The 21673-nt window shown below is 33.6% G+C and overlaps 1 protein-coding gene across 5 annotated transcripts in view; it reads left to right on the top strand.

Moving 5' to 3' along the window:
* The window catches only part of LOC145277503 (transcription initiation factor TFIID subunit 4B-like), a 76356-nt gene that overhangs the window by 36995 nt on the left and 17688 nt on the right, over window positions 1-21673 (top strand). For 3 of the 5 annotated variants that reach the window (XM_080128902.1, XM_080128901.1, XM_080128900.1), the window contains 5 exons: window positions 11834-11998; window positions 13132-13375; window positions 15345-15472; window positions 17715-17804; window positions 20023-20337. In XM_080128902.1, coding sequence (XP_079985028.1) covers window positions 11834-11998; window positions 13132-13375; window positions 15345-15472; window positions 17715-17804; window positions 20023-20337 — 942 coding nt within the window. The remainder of the gene's footprint in view (window positions 1-11833; window positions 11999-13131; window positions 13376-15344; window positions 15473-17714; window positions 17805-20022; window positions 20338-21673) is intronic. The other 2 variants (XM_080128904.1, XM_080128903.1) reach the window with 1 other exon arrangement.

Genomic DNA, 21673 nt, shown 5'->3' with positions numbered 1-21673 from the left:
TGGGTTGGATAACACGCTATAGTAAAGTTGCACCAACGTTTTCGTTACTTACACATATAGAACATAATTCTGAAGTTATGCCAAACCACCTGATTTTTTCCAAAATTCTAACAAATTGCATAGATGTGATCATGTAAGTAATGATCACACAGTCTGAAAGTATTGTGGTTTGTTATATACATTTTAGAGTGCAAAAACATTGGTAATTTTTGGAAATTGTTAATTGAGCTGAATTGCATCACACGATCCCCTTCGATTTTTTTTTTCTATTCAACGTTAAATGATCTTTCATGTTTTGTGTATGTGCTTATGTTTGCAACTTCTCCAGACGATGAATAAAGTAAGTCGAAAGCTTGCGAAAAAAGGTTGAAAAAAAATGATTTTTTTTTTTTTTTTTTAAATGTTTGTTTATTTTAGTTTCACTTATAGATTTGGATTATTTTGACTGTTCTCATCTTTTGTATTATTTTCACAATGTTTCGGCCAATGCAATGTAACCTCCTACCTGCTTCAGATATCTTCTTGCATTTGCACAATTTTTCTATCAAAATCCGAATCTGCATGGAATTTTGAACGGAACTCTATTTTAATACGGGGGGGGGGGATATTATGCTCCCACTTCATCATCCATGACTGTGTAGAAAATCTTAAGTAATTTGTTGTTGTCGTCTTAGTATTGTCTGCACTGAGAATTGAATTTTCAACTTTCAGAATAGTGTCACTTAGATCTGAATTTTACCTTCTTACGTCATTGGTTCTATTTGAAATTCCTTTGAGATTCCCAAAGTTCAACAGAAAGATTCCTGAGTGTGTGTGTGTATATATATATATATATATATATATATACCTGAAAAAGGTCAAAATATGAACGAAATATGAAAATAACATGCAAGGTGAGAACAATAGTTTTAATAATCGAAATAGTATGAATTACCCATCCTTATCTCAAAAATTTAAAAAAATAAAAAAAAAAACATGGCAAAGATTTGTTAGAATTCTGGAAAACATGATCCAAATGCATTGACTCAGAATATCTTGTTTAGCAATTTTTTAAATAAGAATTTGGATTATTCCGACTACGGTTCTTATCTTAGATGATATTCACCTGACATTTAAACAGATGTAACAAACAACCTTCAAGTGTATCTTTTTCAAACTCTAGATATGTTTATGCCAACATGGAATATGCATATATGTGTGTGTGTGTGTATGTATGTGTGTGTATATATATATATATATATATATATATATGAAACCCTTTATTTAATCCATGGAAGTAAATTGTTTTTGTTCTGTCAGCCATAATCTGGTAGAAATCTTAGATAATTTTTAAATATTCTTAGTATCGTCTGTAGTAAAGATAAGATTCAACCATCATTATAAAATAAAAAAAATTATTTGTTTAATGAGAACGGTTTACTCTTGTAGATTAAATAATCTGTATAGATTATGCATGTTTGAAAAGATGCACCTAAAGAAATTCTGAGATTACGTTGGCCGTAACATTGTGCGAATAACATCCAAGATGCAAAAATAGTAATCAGAATGATCCAAAATCTATTTTGATAAAACGTGCTTGATATCGACGGAACTCGTTGATACAAATACACATCACATCCACGCATATGAGTTAATCAGTTTAAATTTTGCCGATACAAAACTTGAGGATATGATATAATAAATGTAAAATGATTTAAAAAAAATTTTTTTAAATGTAATGTCTATGGAGCAAGAAATTTTTAGGGGTCCCTTTCAACTATTTTTACCCTTTTTACCATTTGCTCTTTGTTTAGCGGAAATATATATAAGCAAAAAAAAAAAAAATTCCTATTTATTATATAGGATAGATGAGTGTTGATTTTCATCTTGGAATTGACTTTTCTCCGGCCTGATGAAGTAGTCCCTCTGAACAGAGTTACTACAGAAATATGTCTGCACATAGCGAATGTATAAACATGCGCTCTCTCTCTCTCTCTCTCTCTCTCATAATCTGTCTGAAAGGAAGAATGTCCCTGGATCAATGTGACTTTTAGTGTTTGGTTTTTATGTATATTCTGAGCACTGATGAGTGCTTATACTGGAATAAAAATTAAAGACCTATATAGAGAGAACTATATATAAAAAAAATATCAATATAAGCTGAAACAATTGTGCATTTGTATAGTAAACTAGCAGAGTGACCTGACGTTACCCAGAATTGAATGATGATCAATGAATGTTTCACACTCTCATATTTTTATTGTCATCAAAATTGGTAAAAAGACCATTTTTCAATCAAATTAATGGATTGCTTACTCTTATTAGGGAATTAGTATGATTCATCTCGAGGAAGCTTTACATATCTTTCGGAATGACTAAGTTCACAATATATTATAGTCTACAGAACCTAATGTTGGTTTTATAAAATTATTTTTATATATAATGGTTTGCATTAAAATGCAAAAATCAAGTATCATGCTTCAATTGTGCTCTAAACAGAAACATTCATTTCAGATGTGCCTGTCATATCAAAGAATTTACTGTTGATTTTATTTGTCAAGTCTTTCTGCTTGTCTAGTAATAAAACTTAGATGCACTTGTGCTGTTAGGCTGTGTAAAGTGTTAACTTTGGTTTAAATCGCCTGTTCCTCCTTTCATCAGATTAATTCAATTATCGATACTCATCAAAGACATTCCGATACAAAATCTCACATTTATGCCAGGCACATAAAGCCGTTTTATAGTCTATAGGGAATGAACTCTTACACACACAAAGTTCCTTTTATATAATGGTAGAGATGACCTGAAATGCACTGGTTTAAAACATTTAAAGCGTTTAAAATATTTAAGACGTTTAAATTAAAACATTTAAAACCTCACCAATCTATACAAGCACCAAATACTTATACTAAAAGCATAAATAGGTATTTTCAGTATTTGTTCCTTTTTTTTTTTTTTCTTTTTTTTTTTTTTTCTTTTTTTTTTTTCTTTATTTTTATTTGGATAAGCTTCCAAATAACTTGATATCACATACATAGTCAAGTATTTTTTTGTTTGTTTTGTGTTTTTTAATCATAAACCACATTTATTTTAACTCTCACTTTACGTGCACTCATGTTTTACATGAAACTGTACATTTGAATTGCAAGTGAACAGTTTTGTTTAAAGCTTTGTTTCTATGCGTGGATTTGATGTATATTTTTGTTCACCTTTTCTTTTTTTCTTTTTTTCTTGTGTTTTTGTTTGTAAACAAACAGTTTTGAGATGAGCCAACCAATCAGAATGAATGGGTTGTCCTAATTAGATTTTGGATTTTCTGCAAATCCAATGTTGTAGATATTTCTTTTTATAATTTACTTTATAATTTTACTTTACTTACCTGTTGCAAGAAGCAACGATTCCTCATAAAAAACCTATTTAATTACTTAATGGGGGGGGGGTATATATCTGATTCTCTTTTTAAATAATCTGAAGAAAAACTTCTGTTTAGCAAATGTATTAGACATTTACTTTCATGTGGAAGACAGAGAAACTCTTGTTTATATATCTCTTGGTTTCAATTAAAATAAAATATTGTATCAGAAAAATGTAAGAATTTGGCAATAAATTACATTGTGCCATTTTTTTTTTTTTTTTTTTTAATTTTTAAACTTCATTTTATAAAAATGTTTTTTACTTTTGATGACATATGCCTATTGCAAGTTGCTAACTGTTCCCTTATTAAAAAATGTCTTTTTTATTGTTTTTATTTATTTATTTTGATAAAAAGGTTAAAACTGGGAGTTATTTCCCTTTATGATTGATTTATATATCGACTGTTTCTTTCCCCAGTCAATTAGTTTTGTTCATGTTTCACAGAGGCAATTAACCTTAAATTATCTGATTAAATAAATAACAAATTTAAAATGAAAAAGAGCTTAATAATTTAAGAATAACAAGGTATCAAAACGAAAATTGCTGCTGTGCATAAAAATGACAGTTCAATTTTTATTTATTTTTTAAGCAATGTACAAACCTCCAGTCATTAAATAAAGCTGGTAGAAACGATATTCTGCTTTAGAAATGAAGAATGTCTGTCAGTGGCTACAAAGGAAATAATTTTATAAACTGCTAATATTGAATTAAACGAAATTCAATTTCCAGCTACTTTGAACTCCTTCAAACATAAACATATGAAACAAAAATACACGTTGATCAGATATACTGTGAAACTGTAAAATGTTAAAGATTTTCACTATTTATTCATTTCTAAAGAAATTAAAGAATATCCGTCCCAGGATGAGTAAAATTTATTCCTTAAACAGTTTTTCACCAATTTTGTCTCAACATAATGATACTAAACCGTGCGTCTAGAATCCTTATTTCAATTTTGATCAAAATCTATATGATTTTGATTTAAATATTCTTAAGAAATTAAAATTCTGAAAATCTTGCTTAGGGTCTACTTACTATGGATAAAATTTAATGCAAATCTGCAATATTTGTCCACAATATTTCCTCCTAAAAATTCTTTAAAATACTCCTATCAAGAGGTGATAGCTGGTCAGGAAGTGGACGCATAAAATTGTGTGTAAATTTTTATGTAAAATCATGTGGTTTCTCTGCCAACAACATCGTCGGCTTCAACGTTGCTTCAGTGGTCTTCTCCTTCATCTTTTCTTTTAGACGTGTCATCGTCTCTCACATTGGAGACTGTCAAAGGTGTGTGCAGAGGTTCACAAATATATATCTATATATATATATATATATATATATATATATATATAAATAAATAATAAAATGACTAAAAAAAAGAAGCCTAGAAAACACATTCTGTGAATATCAGTTGGGTTTTGGTGTGTATAACACCATCGTGGGAAACTACTTTCTAAGCACTATATCTTAATTTTTTCTGTTGAGAGCAAGTTTATCAGTTGATGTAAGCTCATCTATATCTCCCAAGGGTCTCTTGACTTGATCCAAGTAAGGATCTAGCTTCCATTGTGTCCAACTCCAAACTGTCAACTCTCACTGTCATTGAATGTTGCAAACTCAAAACTCTCCACAAACCATTCCCAATTCTAAAACTAAATCTAAACACATCTCCAGTCCTTTTGTTCCCATTCACCGCCACATCTGGATAATCCATTTTCCCTTTCTTTTGTCATACTTTTTCTTTTCCTCAACTTCCCAACACTTGAAGGGGACAATAGTATCACAACGGTAATGTATTGCTGGGGTCAACTGAAGAGCATATGCAGCTGCATCTAACAAACTGCATCACATGATTATTCGTATCAACGCATTGAAGATTAAGATTCTTCTTGGTCTCTTTGAATGGTGCTATTTTGAAGAATGTGGAATCCTTCATTTAACTTGGGTCGACTATTGTTTCGTCTGAGCAAGGTGATGCTACTTGATCAGATGCGGTGAATTCGTTGGAAAGGGTCGTCTTAACCGATCCAGAGTGAATGCTGCCTCAAGACAAGAAAACTAAATCCACTTCCAACACTTCTTATGAGATGGCACAAGATCTCAACATCAACAAAGAAATATATTGACTAATTTGTTTAGTCAATCCTCTTCTATGGCTGCAAAATATGGTCAATGAGGGTGGTTGATTGACAAAAGTCAGAAGTTTTTTGTTTTGACATGGAGTCTGTGTCCTAATTGTTCTGTTGCAGCAACGTGTTTAATGATTTGAGTATGCAGCTTGATGTTCAGAGGGAGAATTTTTTATGTAATCTACCCTACCTCTTTGCTTGGGTGGTATAAGTGCATCAATGGACAGTTGATGACCTCAACAACAACCATTATGGTAGATTTGTCTCAACTCTGTGGTCCATAGATGATCAGCATACTTTAGTGAAACCAAAAGTCTATATTACTTGTGTTGATCGGATTATTGTTCTCATCCTGTGCAACATTTTGGTCGGATTGCCTCTCCTTTGTCAAACAATTTCTTTCACAAATACGAAACAATAACCATGAAATAGAGACCAACTCAAAGAATACAAAATATCTACAGAGCCAGTAACTTTTCTGTTCTTTTTCAAACAACCAACATTCCTGAGGACAGTCGAAGGTCAATCTGACCAAAATGTTACACAAATAAAACTCAAGATGACAATAATAGTCTGATTAATACAGTAATATAAATAATCAGCCCTCATCTAAAAAAAAAAAAAAAAATCAAAACCTCAAATGAAAGTCTTTTTATTTTTCACTTTATAATTTTGTGACATAACTTTGTCTCCCCCAAGTGTTAGGAAGTAGGGGAGACAGAAAAAAAGAAATGAGTTTATCAGCAAAACAATGGAGGTGAAGTTTTTCACTGGGTAAGACAAACAAAGCTGAATGGGATTGTTAGTCAGCAGGTGGCGAACAAAAGGACTCCAGATATAAAGGATTTTGGCAATGAATTTTTGCAACAGTTTTTGACAGTTGGGAATGTTTTATGGACAGTCTTGGGCTTGTGACAGTTGAGGGCAGTGTCCAATTTGACACTGTTGAAGGTGGATCATGGCTTTGACCAGGTTAAGAGAGCTTTGGAAGATGGAGATGAGCTGATATCAACTGATGAACTCAACCTTGACAGAAAAATTAAGACATGGACGTTAGCACAAAGAATTATTCCACACAATGGTGTCACGCACACACCCAGAATTCAACTGATATTTGTAGAATGTGTTGGAGTCTGTGTTTTCTTTTGTGCTTTTGAGTTGTATATAAATTATGAACCTGTGCATACCCACTTGACAGATGCCAATATAAGAGACAATGACACAACTAGTAGGAAAGACAGATTACGGCACACAACATTAGGGACGTTGTTGAGTGGTGTACACATAGTCTTACACAAAATAGTATACCCTCATTTCCTGCCATAGAAAATGCAGTGATTGACACATTTGTCAAAAAGGGTAGAGGGATGTCAACACGCAAACTCTGGCTTTTGCCTTTTTTTGTGTAATCTATCTTAACATCAAAGAAGTTGGGCTCTCCCCTACCATGTTAGAAAACTACTCACACCTGATAGTATCCTATATCTCTACAAAGCCACCATTCGCCTATGCCTAGAGTATTGTAACATCTGGGCTGGGACATCTACAATTAGTCTCTCCCTCTTAGAAAGTCTAAATCTAATAGGTTCCACATTATCGATCGAGCTCCAACCCCTGTCTCATCACCGCAATGTTGCATTCCTGTGCCTGTTTTACTAGTACTTTAATGGAATGTGCTCTGATGAACTCAGCACTTGCACCCCCTCGGCATACATGCTCCCGACTAATCCGACAAGCAGAAAAATCCCACCCCTTCACTATTGAGGTCCCTAGATGCTGGAAAGCTTTCTACTCTAATAGTTTTCCTCCTTGGAGTGCTAGACTTTGGAATTCCCTATTTCCTGCTTCCCTGACTACCAACATACAGAAATTTAAATGTAATGCCAACAGACCTCTCACCACATTTCCCTGATAGACAGGATTCTAAATAGTAGCATAGCACCCGCTTATGTCCAAGTGGCAAAACACCTTGTTTGGGATTTAAATTTTTATAAGGTAAAAAAATTAAATGATGCAAGTACTTCCTCCCTCGAAAAATACAGGTATGATGTTACGAGGGGTGTGCAATAAGTAATGCCTCTGACCCACTTCCCATAGCAGTAGAGCAACGAAACTTGGCACAGTTATTAGTCTTTCTCTACATAAGAAATACCCAGTTATGCATTTCCGCAATCGTTTGATGCAGCTCTGGAGACCGTTTTTGTAGAACACCCCAGGTTGGTCCTCCAACCAACGTGACTTCAGAAATCAAGGCTGCATCATCTGGGAAACGCTTTCAAAAACAACTTCATGGCTAGGAAGAGGTGAAAGTCAGAGGGTACAAGGTCAGGAGAGTAGGAAGGGTTTCATAAACACACGCCTGTGCTTCTGATCTGGCGACATGCGAGTTGTAGACCGGAGCATTGTCCTACAGGAGGAGGGTACCTTTGCTGATCTTGCCCCACCTCTTGATTTTGATAGCTTCCCTTAATTTCCTCAAAAGTGAAGCATAATAGGCTCCTGTAATTGTGGTACCCTTTACCAGGAAATCTGTCATCACTACTCCGTCCTGATCCCAGAAGTCTGTGAGCATGACCTTGCCAGCGGAGGGCTGCACCCTTGCCTTCTTTAATCCTTATCCCTGAGTTGCTTCCAGGCCTTGATAAGTGGTGATCACTGTAAAAAAAAAAAAAAAAAATGGTGAGTCCAAGTGCTTCCACTGCAATGACTGGGCTTTGATCTCTGGATCATAGTGATGGACCCAGATTTCATCCTGTGTAATCAGTCTTTTGAAAAACTTTGACTCCTCTTCTTGGGCACATCTCCAAATTCATCCTCAAGCACTCGACGTGTTATCGCTTCTGGAATGGTGTGAGCAACCTGGGAATCCATCTGGCAGACACCTTATGCAAATGGTCATGAATGATAGTTTCCACAGACCCTGTACTAATCTTGACATCTTGGGTTATTTAGCGAATAGTAATGCGCTGATCTTCCAAAATGGCAGCCTCAACTTGACGGACAGATGCCTCATCAATGGCAGGGGGGGGGGCGACCAGGTCTGGGAGCTGTTTCCACAGACTTCCGGCCATGTTTGAATTCACGATGCCAGTGTTTTACAAGTGGTAGTACCTGTTAGCGTTCCAACTATGGGTTAAATAGAAACCGACTTGAAAACAACAAATATATTCTATTAAAAAAATTTTCTTCTGAATCTTTGGATTCGGCATTAAATAACCCGAAAAGGGTTGATATGCCGTAAAACAAAACCAACCAACCAACCAATCTATATTGTCACCAAGGAGTATGCAGTACTACTTTTAGATATGATTTAGCATCTCTGAGGTTTATTTGGTCGCTCTTTCTTCAGTTTGAAATAGGAATTTCATTGGATTATTCGGATTACTGTTCTCATCTTGAGTGTTATTTGGCTGATATAACACCCCCCCCCCGCCTACACACACCTTTGGAAATCTTTCTGTTGAACTCTGGAATCTGTGCAGAATTTTGAATGAAAATTTATTTAATCCACAGAGATAGTATACTTATTTTTCACCAGCCATGACTGGGTAGACAACAATTATATTTTGGGGTCGCCTGCACTGAGGATTTAAACCTCAACATCCAGGAGTGTAACTTTTACAACTGAATTTTACCAAGTACTCTATTCACTATGCCATGGGTTTTTCCAGTTTGCATGGCATACTGGATAAGTACTTAAAGGATGCTATTTGAAATTCCGTGAAGATTCTCGAGTTTGATAGAAAGATTCTAAAGTTTAAGAAGATACACCTGAAGAAGATCGGAGGTTACATCAGCTGATACGTTGTGAAAATAATTCTAAAGATAAGAACAGTAATCCGATGAATAATCAATCTTCATCTCAAAAAATTCCAAATTTTAGGAATTGCATCACTAGGTGTATTAGAATTTTTGTAGGAATTTTTGACCCCTAACACAAAACTGCAAATAAAATATAAAAAACTCGTAATTTCTCTTTTTAAAATGGGTTGTTTATTTTCTTTATGGATTATACTTCCAAAATAAACTATTAAAGTTGTATAAAAAGTAATAGAAATATTTTTTCAAAAATAGTAATAAAATTAATTGAATGTTACGAGTTCAGTATTTTTCAATTTTTAAACTTTAAAAATCTATCAAAATATTTCTATTGATTCTATTTTTACGATATTTTCAGAGTCAATGTGAAATTTTATGCTCTTTCCAATAAACCGAATATAATATTTTAGACAAACGATTTTTTTAAAATTCACGCTCCTCCATTTTCAAATGTCTATTAAAAAGTAAATAATTAATTTATGTATCAAAGTTTTATATATCACAAATTGGAGATAAAGGATCAATAAATAATATATTCAAATTTAAAACAAACAAAAAAGTATTGTTTTTTAGAAATTTACCTGTAAAGTCCGAAGTTTAAAACCTTTTTTTTAAAAAAAAAAACACTTGTTTTTTTTTTTAATGAAACCTTGGTCCTTGCTCCTTTAACTGAAAAAAAAATTAGGGCTTGAATTACATTTTTCTAGGAGTTATAAGCTTCGAAAGATAGCGGGTGTAATTATTCAATCGTTTTCACGAAATTTCTGACACTGCTATTGCATCACTAAATACAGATTAAATGGATGCAACTTTAGGATAGCACCATTCTTGTTATTAATGTACCAGAGAATAGCAGACAAATTATATTTTTGAAGTCTCTAAAAATAAAGGACTAAAGGCAATGGCAGGTAATTTTGAAGATGAAAGGTAATTATTTTTCCTTAGAAATTGCAAAATTTGACATTTATTTTTGTAAAACCTAATATTAACTCTTACAAAAATGATAGTTCTAAAAGTATTCATTTCATTTCAGCATTTTTGAATGTGTGTTCGTGTGCAATTGATGTTTTTTTGTTGTTTTTTTTTTGTTCACTTTTTTTATATTATAATAAAACCAGCATGCGCAATGCAACAGAAGTTTTTAGTAGTAATGTGTCGTTTTGAATTCCAAGAATATTTTGCAATATTTAAAAAAAAAAAAAAAAAAAAAAAAAAAGCTTTTTTTTTTTTTTTGTCATAATGTCAAATTTTTCCTCTAACATGACTTATTTTTAAAACATTTCAATGAAAATGGATACCACAACATTTTGCCTTTCTCCATAGTTTAAATACATCCAGAGTTCACCCAAACTTTGGTTACGATTTATCATAAGATTACCAGAGCTACCTATTGTTGTCAGACAAAAGTGTAATCTAGTTCTATTAAAACTTTCATCTCTCTATCCGTATCTTTATCCCATATCTCTATCTCCCACTCCTTGTCAGCCCAGCCCATTCCTCTTTACTTGGACATGCATACAGACAACTCTTCTTTTATATTATAGATTCTTCTAGGAATGAGTCGGCATTTTCTTTCAAAATTAGTGCATTATAATTAGGGCTGTGACAACAGAATATTCTTTTCATTCTTTTGACTCTCAATATATATCCGACTCAGACAGTTAATCAACCGAGAACCAAATCAGTCTATGTAAAAACACATAAGATATTAACAGATATTTACTCAAGAGTCAAAACAATGAAAAGAATATGTTGTTGTCACAGCCCTAATAACACTCCCCACCTCCTTGAGAATATTTTTTTTCTAGACTTAAGATATTCATCCAGAGCAATGCCGATCAAGAAAATTTTGTTTTTTCTTTTACCTTAGGTTTTACATAGATACATACAGACAACTGTCCTTTATATAATAGGTTATAAGTTTCACTCGTGTGGATTTTTTTGCTTCAAACTTGCCCTTTACTTTTTATTTCTACCATTATTTCTGAATTCCTCCAATTTCATCAAAAATTTCTATGCTATTGCTGTTTTGTTTTTAATCTCATTTGTCAACTTTTTTTAAAAAAATCTATTACTCTATTTTTCTTGTGCCAACATTCAACCAGGGTGGGTTGAGCCGGCCACAAGTGGATTTGCCAAATCCTATGTTAAGGAAATCAATCTAGGTTTGTCTACTGTTGACTACTCTGCATACTTCAGCTACACGAGAGCCGGTCATAGCTTCCAAATCAGGTTTGACAGTTGAGAGCCACATCCTCTTATGCCATCTCTGTAGCAGTGTTGGTACTGTTGCCTTGTGAACCAGATCAGTTGGTGGATGACTTTATTAGCAAAAAAAAAAAAAATTTAATTAAGATTTAGTTTACACAATTTACCTTTCAACTCCTAGTAAAGTAGTTAATCGTAATTTTTCACATGTGATGGCTTTCAATTCTATTTTGAATTTTATTCTCATGATTTTTTTTTTCTTTATTCAAACTTTGATCTTTTAGAATGCAATTACGCTTCCGACAAGCATCCAATTGCAACCAGGTAGCGTGCTGGTCAAAAATGATCAGGGTCAGTTGGTATTGGTGCAAGCGAGTCAAGCAAATGTACTTCAGCCACAGAATACCACAAACACTGCTGTCATGCCTGGAAAATTACACAATGCCAAGGTAAGCAAACTCCATCTCTTTTTATGCTTTTTCAATCCCAGTTCAGAATTCAACCTAATTTAAAACAAATAAAAAAAACAAATCTTTGTATGTACACATCATAGAAAGTAAATATCATTTCCAAAAATAATGTGAATTAATCAAGCATTTTTTTTTTTTTTTTTTTTCTAAAAAAAAAAAATGGAATTTTCTGAAGTAAGAATTGTCTGTCATATTTAATAAATGGAGGCAACCCAATTCGTCCTACAGATTGTAAAATCAGACTTATAATGGCTACAATATACAATAATCGCTAAAAAAACAAAAATATGATTTTCTTTATAAAATAACTTGGATTAGTTTGATTTTTGGAATATGACATTTTCATTCTACGATGGGTTGGTACATCAAAGATTTTTTAGTATTTTTGTTTTTTATTTAATTAGAACCCTTTTTTTCTTAAGTATTAAATCGACAAACCAATTTCATTTGCAATATTAAACTTGTTTACAAATTTGTATGCATGTATATATGTGTATATACATATATCTATTACACACATGCACTAACACAACCCAAGAAAATTGAGGAAACCACAAATCTTTTGATCTCCTCCCTGAACCCCATATATCTACTATATTAATAAAGTTGTCTCGTTTTGGGGTTTTTTTTTTTTTACTTCTCCAATCAGACATAAAACTATAATCGCAGGCGTTACACATAATTCCAATTCAGACATGCATGCTGGGGCTTTTGTTAAATGAGGAAATTCTGCAGAAATTGGAATTTATTATATTATTTAAACTTAATAATATAAATAATATAGGACATGTTTATATTCTATATTATTTTTTAACATTTTTATTTTTCTTGTATTTATAACTAATTCTTAGTTTTTAATTTACTTTCTGTAATTATTAAAACCATTGATTAAATTTAACTGTTAAAGAGAGATAATTATTGTAATGGCTAATTAACAAATTAATATAAATATACAGGCATGCACGTGCCCACATGCATATAAATATATTGATTTTATTGTTTAGTGTAATTATTTTGATAAGTTTTATTTTATTTTTTGTCTGTTTGATTCAGCCGATTTAACTGTTTTATAAAAAAAACTTAAAATTGACAAAATCTTAATTTTATTTCAGACGATCACCACCCAAGGTCAGCCAAGACAACAGACTCCAACTATTCTGACCATCCAGCAGTCCCAAGGTCAGGTACCTACCACCACCCATCACACAGTGCTACGACATTCGGTGCCTGTAAATCATACACCTATAGTGTCACTACACCACAATTCTAATGTCTCATCAGTTAGTCATACCGCAACAGCATCAACTACTGCAGCGCAAGGTTCGGTGGCCGTCACACAGGCTGGAGTTATGCCAGGTGAGTTATATTATGTATTCAGTTAAATTTGTAACTTTGTGTACAATTTAACATCTACATCACATGACCAGTTGTCAGCAAGTTTGGTTACGTAAAAAGTAAAAATCACACTTTTGGCAATAGTTTTGGTTCCCTTACATGGAATTTTGGGATAAGGATAGATAATTTGTATCATCTGCGTCCATCTAAGTACTAAGTAATGTTTAGTTCCGAGCGACAGTTTTCTAGAGGGTGAAGGGTTAATCCTCATTGCTTGCAATACTAGAATACAGTTACAAATTATTTAATACTGCTACTCGTTCATGGCTGACAGAATGAGATCAAATTAATCTACCTCCGTGAATTAAGTAAAAGATTCTGTTAGAAATTCTGTCTAGAATTAAACCAAAACATTTGGCTTCCCAACACTGTTCGCTACCATCTGAAATAAGAAAAGATAGATCTCAAAACTTTCAGAATTAAGTTAAACATATAAATGTATATTTATGCATGCAAAGAGGAGCACTTCAAATGACCTGCCAAGTTCCACTTTTTCAATTTTGACCCCTTAGCAGCTGTTTTTACTGACAAAAATTGAATTTGTGCCATAGGTCCAAATCCTCTACATATTAAGTTTCAAGTCTGTAGGCAAAAAATTGATGACGTAGTTTGGTAGAAACGGTTCCACACAGTCATATTATAATAGATAAATCTACTTGATCAATTTGTGATTTTTGGAATATGACATTTTCGTTTTGTCTCAAGTATGGCTATCAGATTTTTCTTTTTGTTTTTTAGATATAGGCAGAATTCTGGATAACCATCAATTCTTTTAGTTAATGCTTGGTTAATGTTAAAAATGTAATCCTGTTTTGATGGAATGAGTAGTTTACTATTACAGAATCATGGGAATTTTCTGCTGATATCTTAAACTTTTCTAGTTCTTTAACTGACACCAGTCCTCATTGATTCAAGGAAATCTGAAGCCCCCAGAATCATATAGTACTAAGCGCCACTTTAAAAAAAAAAATGTCAGAAAACTGGTTCAAAGTTTTGCGACTTTGTAACCCATGTATCTCAGAAACTAATGAAAATATTCATTAGGCGTTGGTTTCAAAATGAAATGGAACACCTAAGTTATCACATTATGCCGTGTTTATTTCAACAATAATGATAGTTGTGATGTCATGATGATTATTATGAGAACAGTGACAATGAATTATGTTATTGTTGCCTGTAAACATATTAATAAAGTTTAATAAATTTAAAGGAACAAGACAGTTTTATTACACTTACATTGATTCTTACAGTCATTCTGTGCTGATGTTGGTGTCAACATGATCAAATTCTTCACTGGCAGCTGCAAACACTGTAGAAGTCCCTAGATGTAAAAAGATCTTTCTACTGCAGTAGTTTCTTCCCCAGAACTGCTAGACTTTGGAATTCCATTTCAGGTCCCTGCTTCCCCAACTGTACTGACGTGCAGAAGTTCAAGTGCAACGTGAACCAACATCTTGCTGCCCAAATCCCTACATAGTACCCCAGTAGTTGTTGCCCCTGTTAGTAGCCCCCTACACAAAGTGGCAATGTGCCTTGTATGGGGTGAAATTGTAATAAAAAAAAGTCATGTTTTCTTGCATGTCTTAACGAAGAACGTTGTTCATGTAGAACAGCACATAGATAAGAGGCATGTGCAGAGGGTGCAAACGTGGTTAAAGCCTCCAGTTTGTCCTTTTTTTTTTTTTTTTTTTTTTTTTTTTTTTTTTTCTTTTAGCAGAGATCGCTTTCATAAACATTGGATTTTGACCGTGTTTTCAGATGCATTCTGTGCCTCCGACCCCTGCTCTGTGGAACAGTTGACTCCTGGGAAAAAATCGGCATCTTGTTGGTGCATAACTAATATAAACTTTTGTGGTTCCTAAAATCTATTCCTGATCTATTGTTTTTTTTTTGTTTTTTTTTAAATTCAATTCTCTTTGCTTACGTCCAGGTCAAAACAGCAACATGATGGACAATGTAAGGAAATGTAAGAATTTTATGGCAACTCTGCTGAAGTTGGCCTCCAATCAGCGGCCAGAAACCATCATGAATGTGAGAGAACTCATCCAAGGTCTTATTGTGAGTATATCCATTTTTTTTCCTATCATTTTCTGTATATGCATCCTACTCTATATGTGTATGCGTTAGATAATGAAGGTGCGGAACAAGATATGAGATAGATTATTCAAACAAAATTGTGAGTTAAGAAAGAGGAGACAATTTAAAGTTGTTGGTAATTAGGTATTTAGTAAATAGCAGTTATGCCCAATGGATGCATGTCTGAAGAGCTGCTGTCCAAAGGGTTACATAATTAGGGTAATGAAATGATCTTGGAAATGTATGATGCAGCCAGACTATGAACATTTACCATGTGCACTCATCTAGCGATGATCTCCTACACAAAATCCAAACAAAACAGCACAAGTTACTGGCTCCGTAGATATTTATTAGAATTGCCTCCTCCTTTGTCAACCAATTTTTTTCACAAATATGAAACCATAACCATAAAAAAGAAACTAACTCAAAAAATGCAAAAATATCTACGGAGTCAGTAACTTTTCTCTTTTTTTTTTTTTTTTCCAAACAACATTCTTGAGAATGGTCGAATGCCAATCTGATCGAAACGTTGCACAAATAAAACTCAAGATGAGAACAATAGTCTGATCAATACAAGTAAAATAAACAATCACCTCATCTAAAAAAAAAATAAAATAAACAATCACCTCATCTAAAAAAAAAATAAAACAATCACCTCATCTAAAAAAAAAAAAAATAAATAAAAATTCAAAACTTTTAAAACAACACAAGTCCCATTTATAAACAATAATGTTTATTTTTTATAAGAAGCTTTTGCTTAACCAAGCTTGAATGATAGACTTGCAGAACTTCTGCTTGACCAGACCAATACAGACCCATTACAGAGTCCTTTGGCTAAGAGTCCTCTATGAAACCCATCTGAGCCGGAGAGACAAACTATTGGTGTATCTTGTCGAACTCGCAAATCAGATTTTATTCATTCCGTTCATTACTTTTAATCTTCTCATAATATTTTTCATCATTCAACCAACAATTTATTTCATTAATCTTTATCTTTTTGAGTGTTTTTTAGCTATAAGTCTACTAAATGTTACATTTTTTTTTTTTTTTTTTTTAAACTAGCACAACTTTTGTACATTTTAGCCATTATTAATGTGACGTCATCGCAACGTTGTGTGCCGTGAATTTCTCTTTATCTTCTCTCGTTCTGATTCATTGGTGATTGCCAGGAGATCATGCACAGGTTCAAGTGTATGAAAATAAAACGCAACTCCAAAGGAAGACGTACACTCCGATGCTTCCTATACATATTCATTGGACTTTGCTACACTCTCACCAACAATTCCATATCGCGCTTCTTTTGTCTTTCCACTGAACAACTTCCCATGTGATGTCCTTTCATCAACCCTATTTCCTATTTCTTTTATCTATTTTTTTCTTTTAATTCCCAAAACTTGGTTGAGATCGATAGTATCACATTTATTTAAATTTTATGTAAAATTTTGTGTCTCTGATTTAAATTAATTTTCGGTCCAGAGGTAAAGAAAAAAACTGCTCTTAAAGGTCATGTTTCTCAAAAAATGGTTATAAATGGTACCTAGAAACCTAATGAGAATTTATTTATTCCTGATTTTAATGGAATGGTAGATTCTGAAAATCATAGGTTTGAAAATTATACAATTTACTAACATGAATTAACTTTGCAAAATCTTTCCATTCTTGTTCAGAATTCTCTCTATATTAAAATAATAAAAATAAATCTATATTCATGATGAAACGAAAATATATTCCAAAAATTATGTAAATTAATCAATTAGTTTTATTTTTAAATAAGAAAATGAAATTTTATGAGTATCCGAGAAACAATTTTCTTCCGTCGCCATTTTGAAAGCAATTTCAAACAATAGGAGATAACTCAACTCACATGATTGTAATGCCTACAAATTTCTGTTAATTGCTTAAAAAATTATTTTCTTTATTAAAAATTGATCAATTTACATGATTTTTGGAAGATATTTTTTGTTTCGTCACTGTTACGTGCACTATATGGATTTTTCTTTATTTTTGTTTTTTAACATGTGGGGGGGGGGGATTCTAGACAAGAACCAAAGTATATTTAAAAAAAAAATGGTGATATGATTAAACGTCTGCATGTGTGAAAAGTTTTGAAAATACAACTTTTTAAATTGTCCCAAATAAGCAACAAATTTTACTTTTCTTTAATCAATGTCACAATTTTGCTTTGTTGCATATCTTTTTTTTACGTGTCCTCCTTCAATTGCAGGATGGGAAAGTGGATCCAGAAAGTTTCACAGAGAAGCTACAGATTGAATTAAAGTCATCTCCTCAACCGTATTTGGTTCCGTTTCTCAAAGTAATTATTTTCAATTATCATTTTTCGCTTGAAAAAACACTGAACAATTCTTGTTATTCTCAAAAAAAAAAAAAAAAAAATGGACTTATGAAGGCCAAGAAACTCCTAAATGATATTGAACTGGGAATACTTTGATTTTCTTTAGAAAGAACTCCTACCAGGACAAGTTGCACAATGCATAAAGCAACATGTTGCTAGTCTGCAGAAGTTGTTTCTTTTTTTTTTTTAAATTGTTTAATTACTTTTCTTTTTTAAATTTGTTTAGTACATTTTCACCCATAACAAGGCACATTGCCACTTTGATCAAAGTGGCAATGTGCCTTGTTATGGGTGAAAATGTACTAAAAAAATTTAAAAAAGAAAAGTAATTAAACAATTTAAAAAAAAAGAAATAACTTGTTCATAAAGTTAACTGTAAAATTACAAACTGTTTGAACAAATCACAAAAAATTATCTTAAAGATATCAATAAAAAAATAATTATTTAAATGTTGAGCCTTTTGTCGAATAGATTCTTCCCTGATATGTTATTGTTTTATGGAAAATAAAAAAAATTTTAATAACATTACAAAACCAAGTAATTTATATATATATATATATATATATATATATGAAGTAGACATGTTCGTGTTTGTCTGTGTATACAACTCTTCTACATCCCAAACCACTGGATTGATAATGACCAAACCCGGCATGATGATGGTCTCCCACCTTAGGATGGTGCACACTATTTTCCAAGGTATAGATCAAAGATCAAGGTTATAGCCTATGTATATATACTCTCGTACAGCCCACACCACTGAACTGATCATGACCAAACCTTACACAGCGCAGCTATCTTTGCTAGTCTTGATCATGACCAAACCTTACACAGCACAGCTATCTTTGCTAGTCTTGATCATGACCAAACCATGAACAACATGCAGGTATCTTCACTAGTGATGTATAATTTTTTATTAAAAGGAAAAACTTTTTTTATTTAAAAGAATTTTTCTGAAATTTTCGGTGGCATTCATCCTAATCATAGAAAACTTTGTATTCTCCTCATTTTGTTCTTGATAAGTTCAGGGGTGATGTCCCCTAAAAGAAAATTGTACATCCGATCTTGTTGACAAATGCATAAAAGTCCAATCTAGTTGATGTGTCATGTGGTTAGTGCAAAAATTCAATAGGAGTCTGACACATTCTTTGAAAGCATTATTTTGTAAATTTGAATATTTTAGAAAACTGAGTGATGGTGTATAGTTTTTTTTTTTTTATTATTAAAGAATAAAATGAAAATCAATTTTTTTTTTTTTATCCTGAGGCTTTTGATGGCATCCAAAAAAGAAAGACTTCATAATTTATTTTCTTTTTCTCATTTTGTTGGTGTTAAATCCAAAGGAGATAGCCCTTAGAAAAGAAAATTGTACATCTGATCTTGATAACAGTTGTATTCTAGGGCTGAAAAACAAAATTACAAAGACTTCTATGATTAGGGTGAATGCCACCAAAAGTCTCAAAAAATAAAAAAATATGCAACATTTATTAAAAAAATTATCTTTCATTTAATAAAAAATTATACAGCTTTCATTTAATAAAAAATTATACAGCATTACTCGATTTTATAAAGTTTTCAAATTTAACCTTACAAAATGCTTTCAGAAGATATTACTAACTAATATTTAAAAAAAGGAATTCTGTTTTTACTTGTAAAGAAAATAGAAACTCTATATTCTCCTTACAATAAAAACATTTTTTAAAATAGCTTTTGAACAAATTCCATATTTGAGTGTCTACCATCGAAAGTCCCCCCCCCCCCATATATTTTTCATTTTTTTCATGAAATTAGCATCACCAACAAAATTAAAAAAAAAAAAACCCAAATAACACAAATTACAAAGTTTTCTATGATTAGGATGGATTTCACAAAATGTCTGACAAAATGATTTTTCATTTAATAAAAAAATTATATAGCATTACTAGATTTTCTAAGATTTTCAAATTTAATGAAATAATCTTTTCAAAAGATGTGACTAACTCCTATTCAAAAAAATTATTTTTTGACTCCATTTCATTTCTTTACCTTCTAATATATATTTTAGGTTTCTTTCTCTGCCTCCCTCTTTGATGAAAAAGGTTTTTCTTTTTTTTTTTTTTCTTAAGAACTTGAATATGTTCAACTCTTTGTCTTTGTAGCTAGTTTCAACTATTTTAAATTGATGTTTGTGCTTTTGCAGAAAAGTTTACCGCTCCTGAGACATTCACTCTACCTGAACAAGATGTCGATTGAAGGCGTGCGTCCACCTCCTCATGAAGTGCTGCGCCAACAAACCATATCCCCCATCCCCACGACAGCCACTGTGACCTCCACTCGACAGACTATGCACAATCAGACTCATCACAGGGTCACTACCATGCCTGTGACGAGTGCAAATATGGCTGGTCAGCCACATAGTATCGTCTCTTCTTCACATATGCACCAACCATCGCAGGTGAGCATCGCCTGCACCAACACTATGCATGCCAGGAATATGAAGATTAATCAACCCAAGGTATTTAACACTTCCTACCCTTTCCTTAACAGTTTTCGATCTTTTATTTTCCTTTTTTCGCTGTCCCCCTCCCATTTTTCTTTTTTCCCGTTTATTTTTCCGTTTTCTTTTTTCTCTGTCTTCCCCCGTTTCCCCCCTGTTTTTTCTGTTTCCCTCCTATTTTTCTGCGCCCCACTGCTGTTTTTTTGTTCCCTCCCTTTTCTGTTCCCCCCCTTGTTTTTTCTGCACCCCCCGTTTTTCTGTTTCCCCTCCCCCCGTTTTTCTGTTTCCCCTCCCCCCGTTTTTCTGTTTCCCCTCCCCCCGTTTTTCTGTTTCCCCTCCCCCCGTTTTTCTGTTTCCCCTCCCCCCGTTTTTCTGTTTCCCCTCCCCCCGTTTTTCTGTTTCCCCTCCCCCCGTTTTTCTGTTTCCCCTCCCCCCGTTTTTCTGTTTCCCCTCCCCCCGTTTTTCTGTTTCCCCTCCCCCCGTTTTTCTGTTTCCCCTCCCCCCGTTTTTCTGTTCCCCCCCCCCGTTTTTCTGTTTCCCCTCCCCCCGTTTTTCTGTTTCCCCTCCCCCCGTTTTTCTGTTTCCCCTCCCCCCGTTTTTCTGTTTCCCCTCCCCCCGTTTTTCTGTTTCCCCTCCCCCCGTTTTTCTGTTTCCCCTCCCCCCGTTTTTCTGTTTCCCCTCCCCCCGTTTTTCTGTTTCCCCTCCCCCCGTTTTTCTGTTTCCCCTCCCCCCGTTTTTCTGTTTCCCCTCCCCCCGTTTTTCTGTTTCCCCTCCCCCCGTTTTTCTGTTTCCCCTCCCCCCGTTTTTCTGTTTCCCCTCCCCCCGTTTTTCTGTTTCCCCTCCCCCTGTTTTTCTGTTTGTTCCCCTGCCTCTGTTTTTCTGTTTGTTCCTCCGCCTCTGTTTTTCTGTGTGTACTCTCCGTTTTTCTGTGTGTACTCTCCGTTTTTCTGTGTGTACTCTCCGTTTTTCTGTGTGTACTCTCCGTTTTTCTGTTTCCCCTCCCCCTGTTTTTCTGTTTCCCCTCCCCCTGTTTTTCTGTTTCCCCTCCCCCTGTTTTTCTGTTTCCCCTCCCCCTGTTTTTCTGTTTCCCCTCCCCCTGTTTTTCTGTTTCCCCTCCCCCTGTTTTTCTGTTTCCCCGCCTCTGTTTTTCTGTGTGTACTCTCCCTGTTTTTCTGTTTGTACTCCCCCTGTTTTTCTGTGTGTACTCTCCGTTTTTCTGTGTGTACTCTCCGTTTTTCTGTGTGTACTCTCCGTTTTTCTGTTTGCACTCTCCGTTTTTCTGTTTGCACTCTCCGTTTTTCTGTTTGTTCCCCCCCCCGTTTTTCTGTTTGTTCCCCCCCCCGTTTTTCTGTTT

This window comes from Euprymna scolopes, chromosome 6, assembly GCF_053919585.1.
Source record: "Euprymna scolopes isolate OS-2025 chromosome 6, ASM5391958v1, whole genome shotgun sequence".
NCBI lineage: Eukaryota > Metazoa > Mollusca > Cephalopoda > Sepiida > Sepiolidae > Euprymna > Euprymna scolopes.
This window is presented reverse-complemented; position numbering and strand designations above follow the sequence as displayed.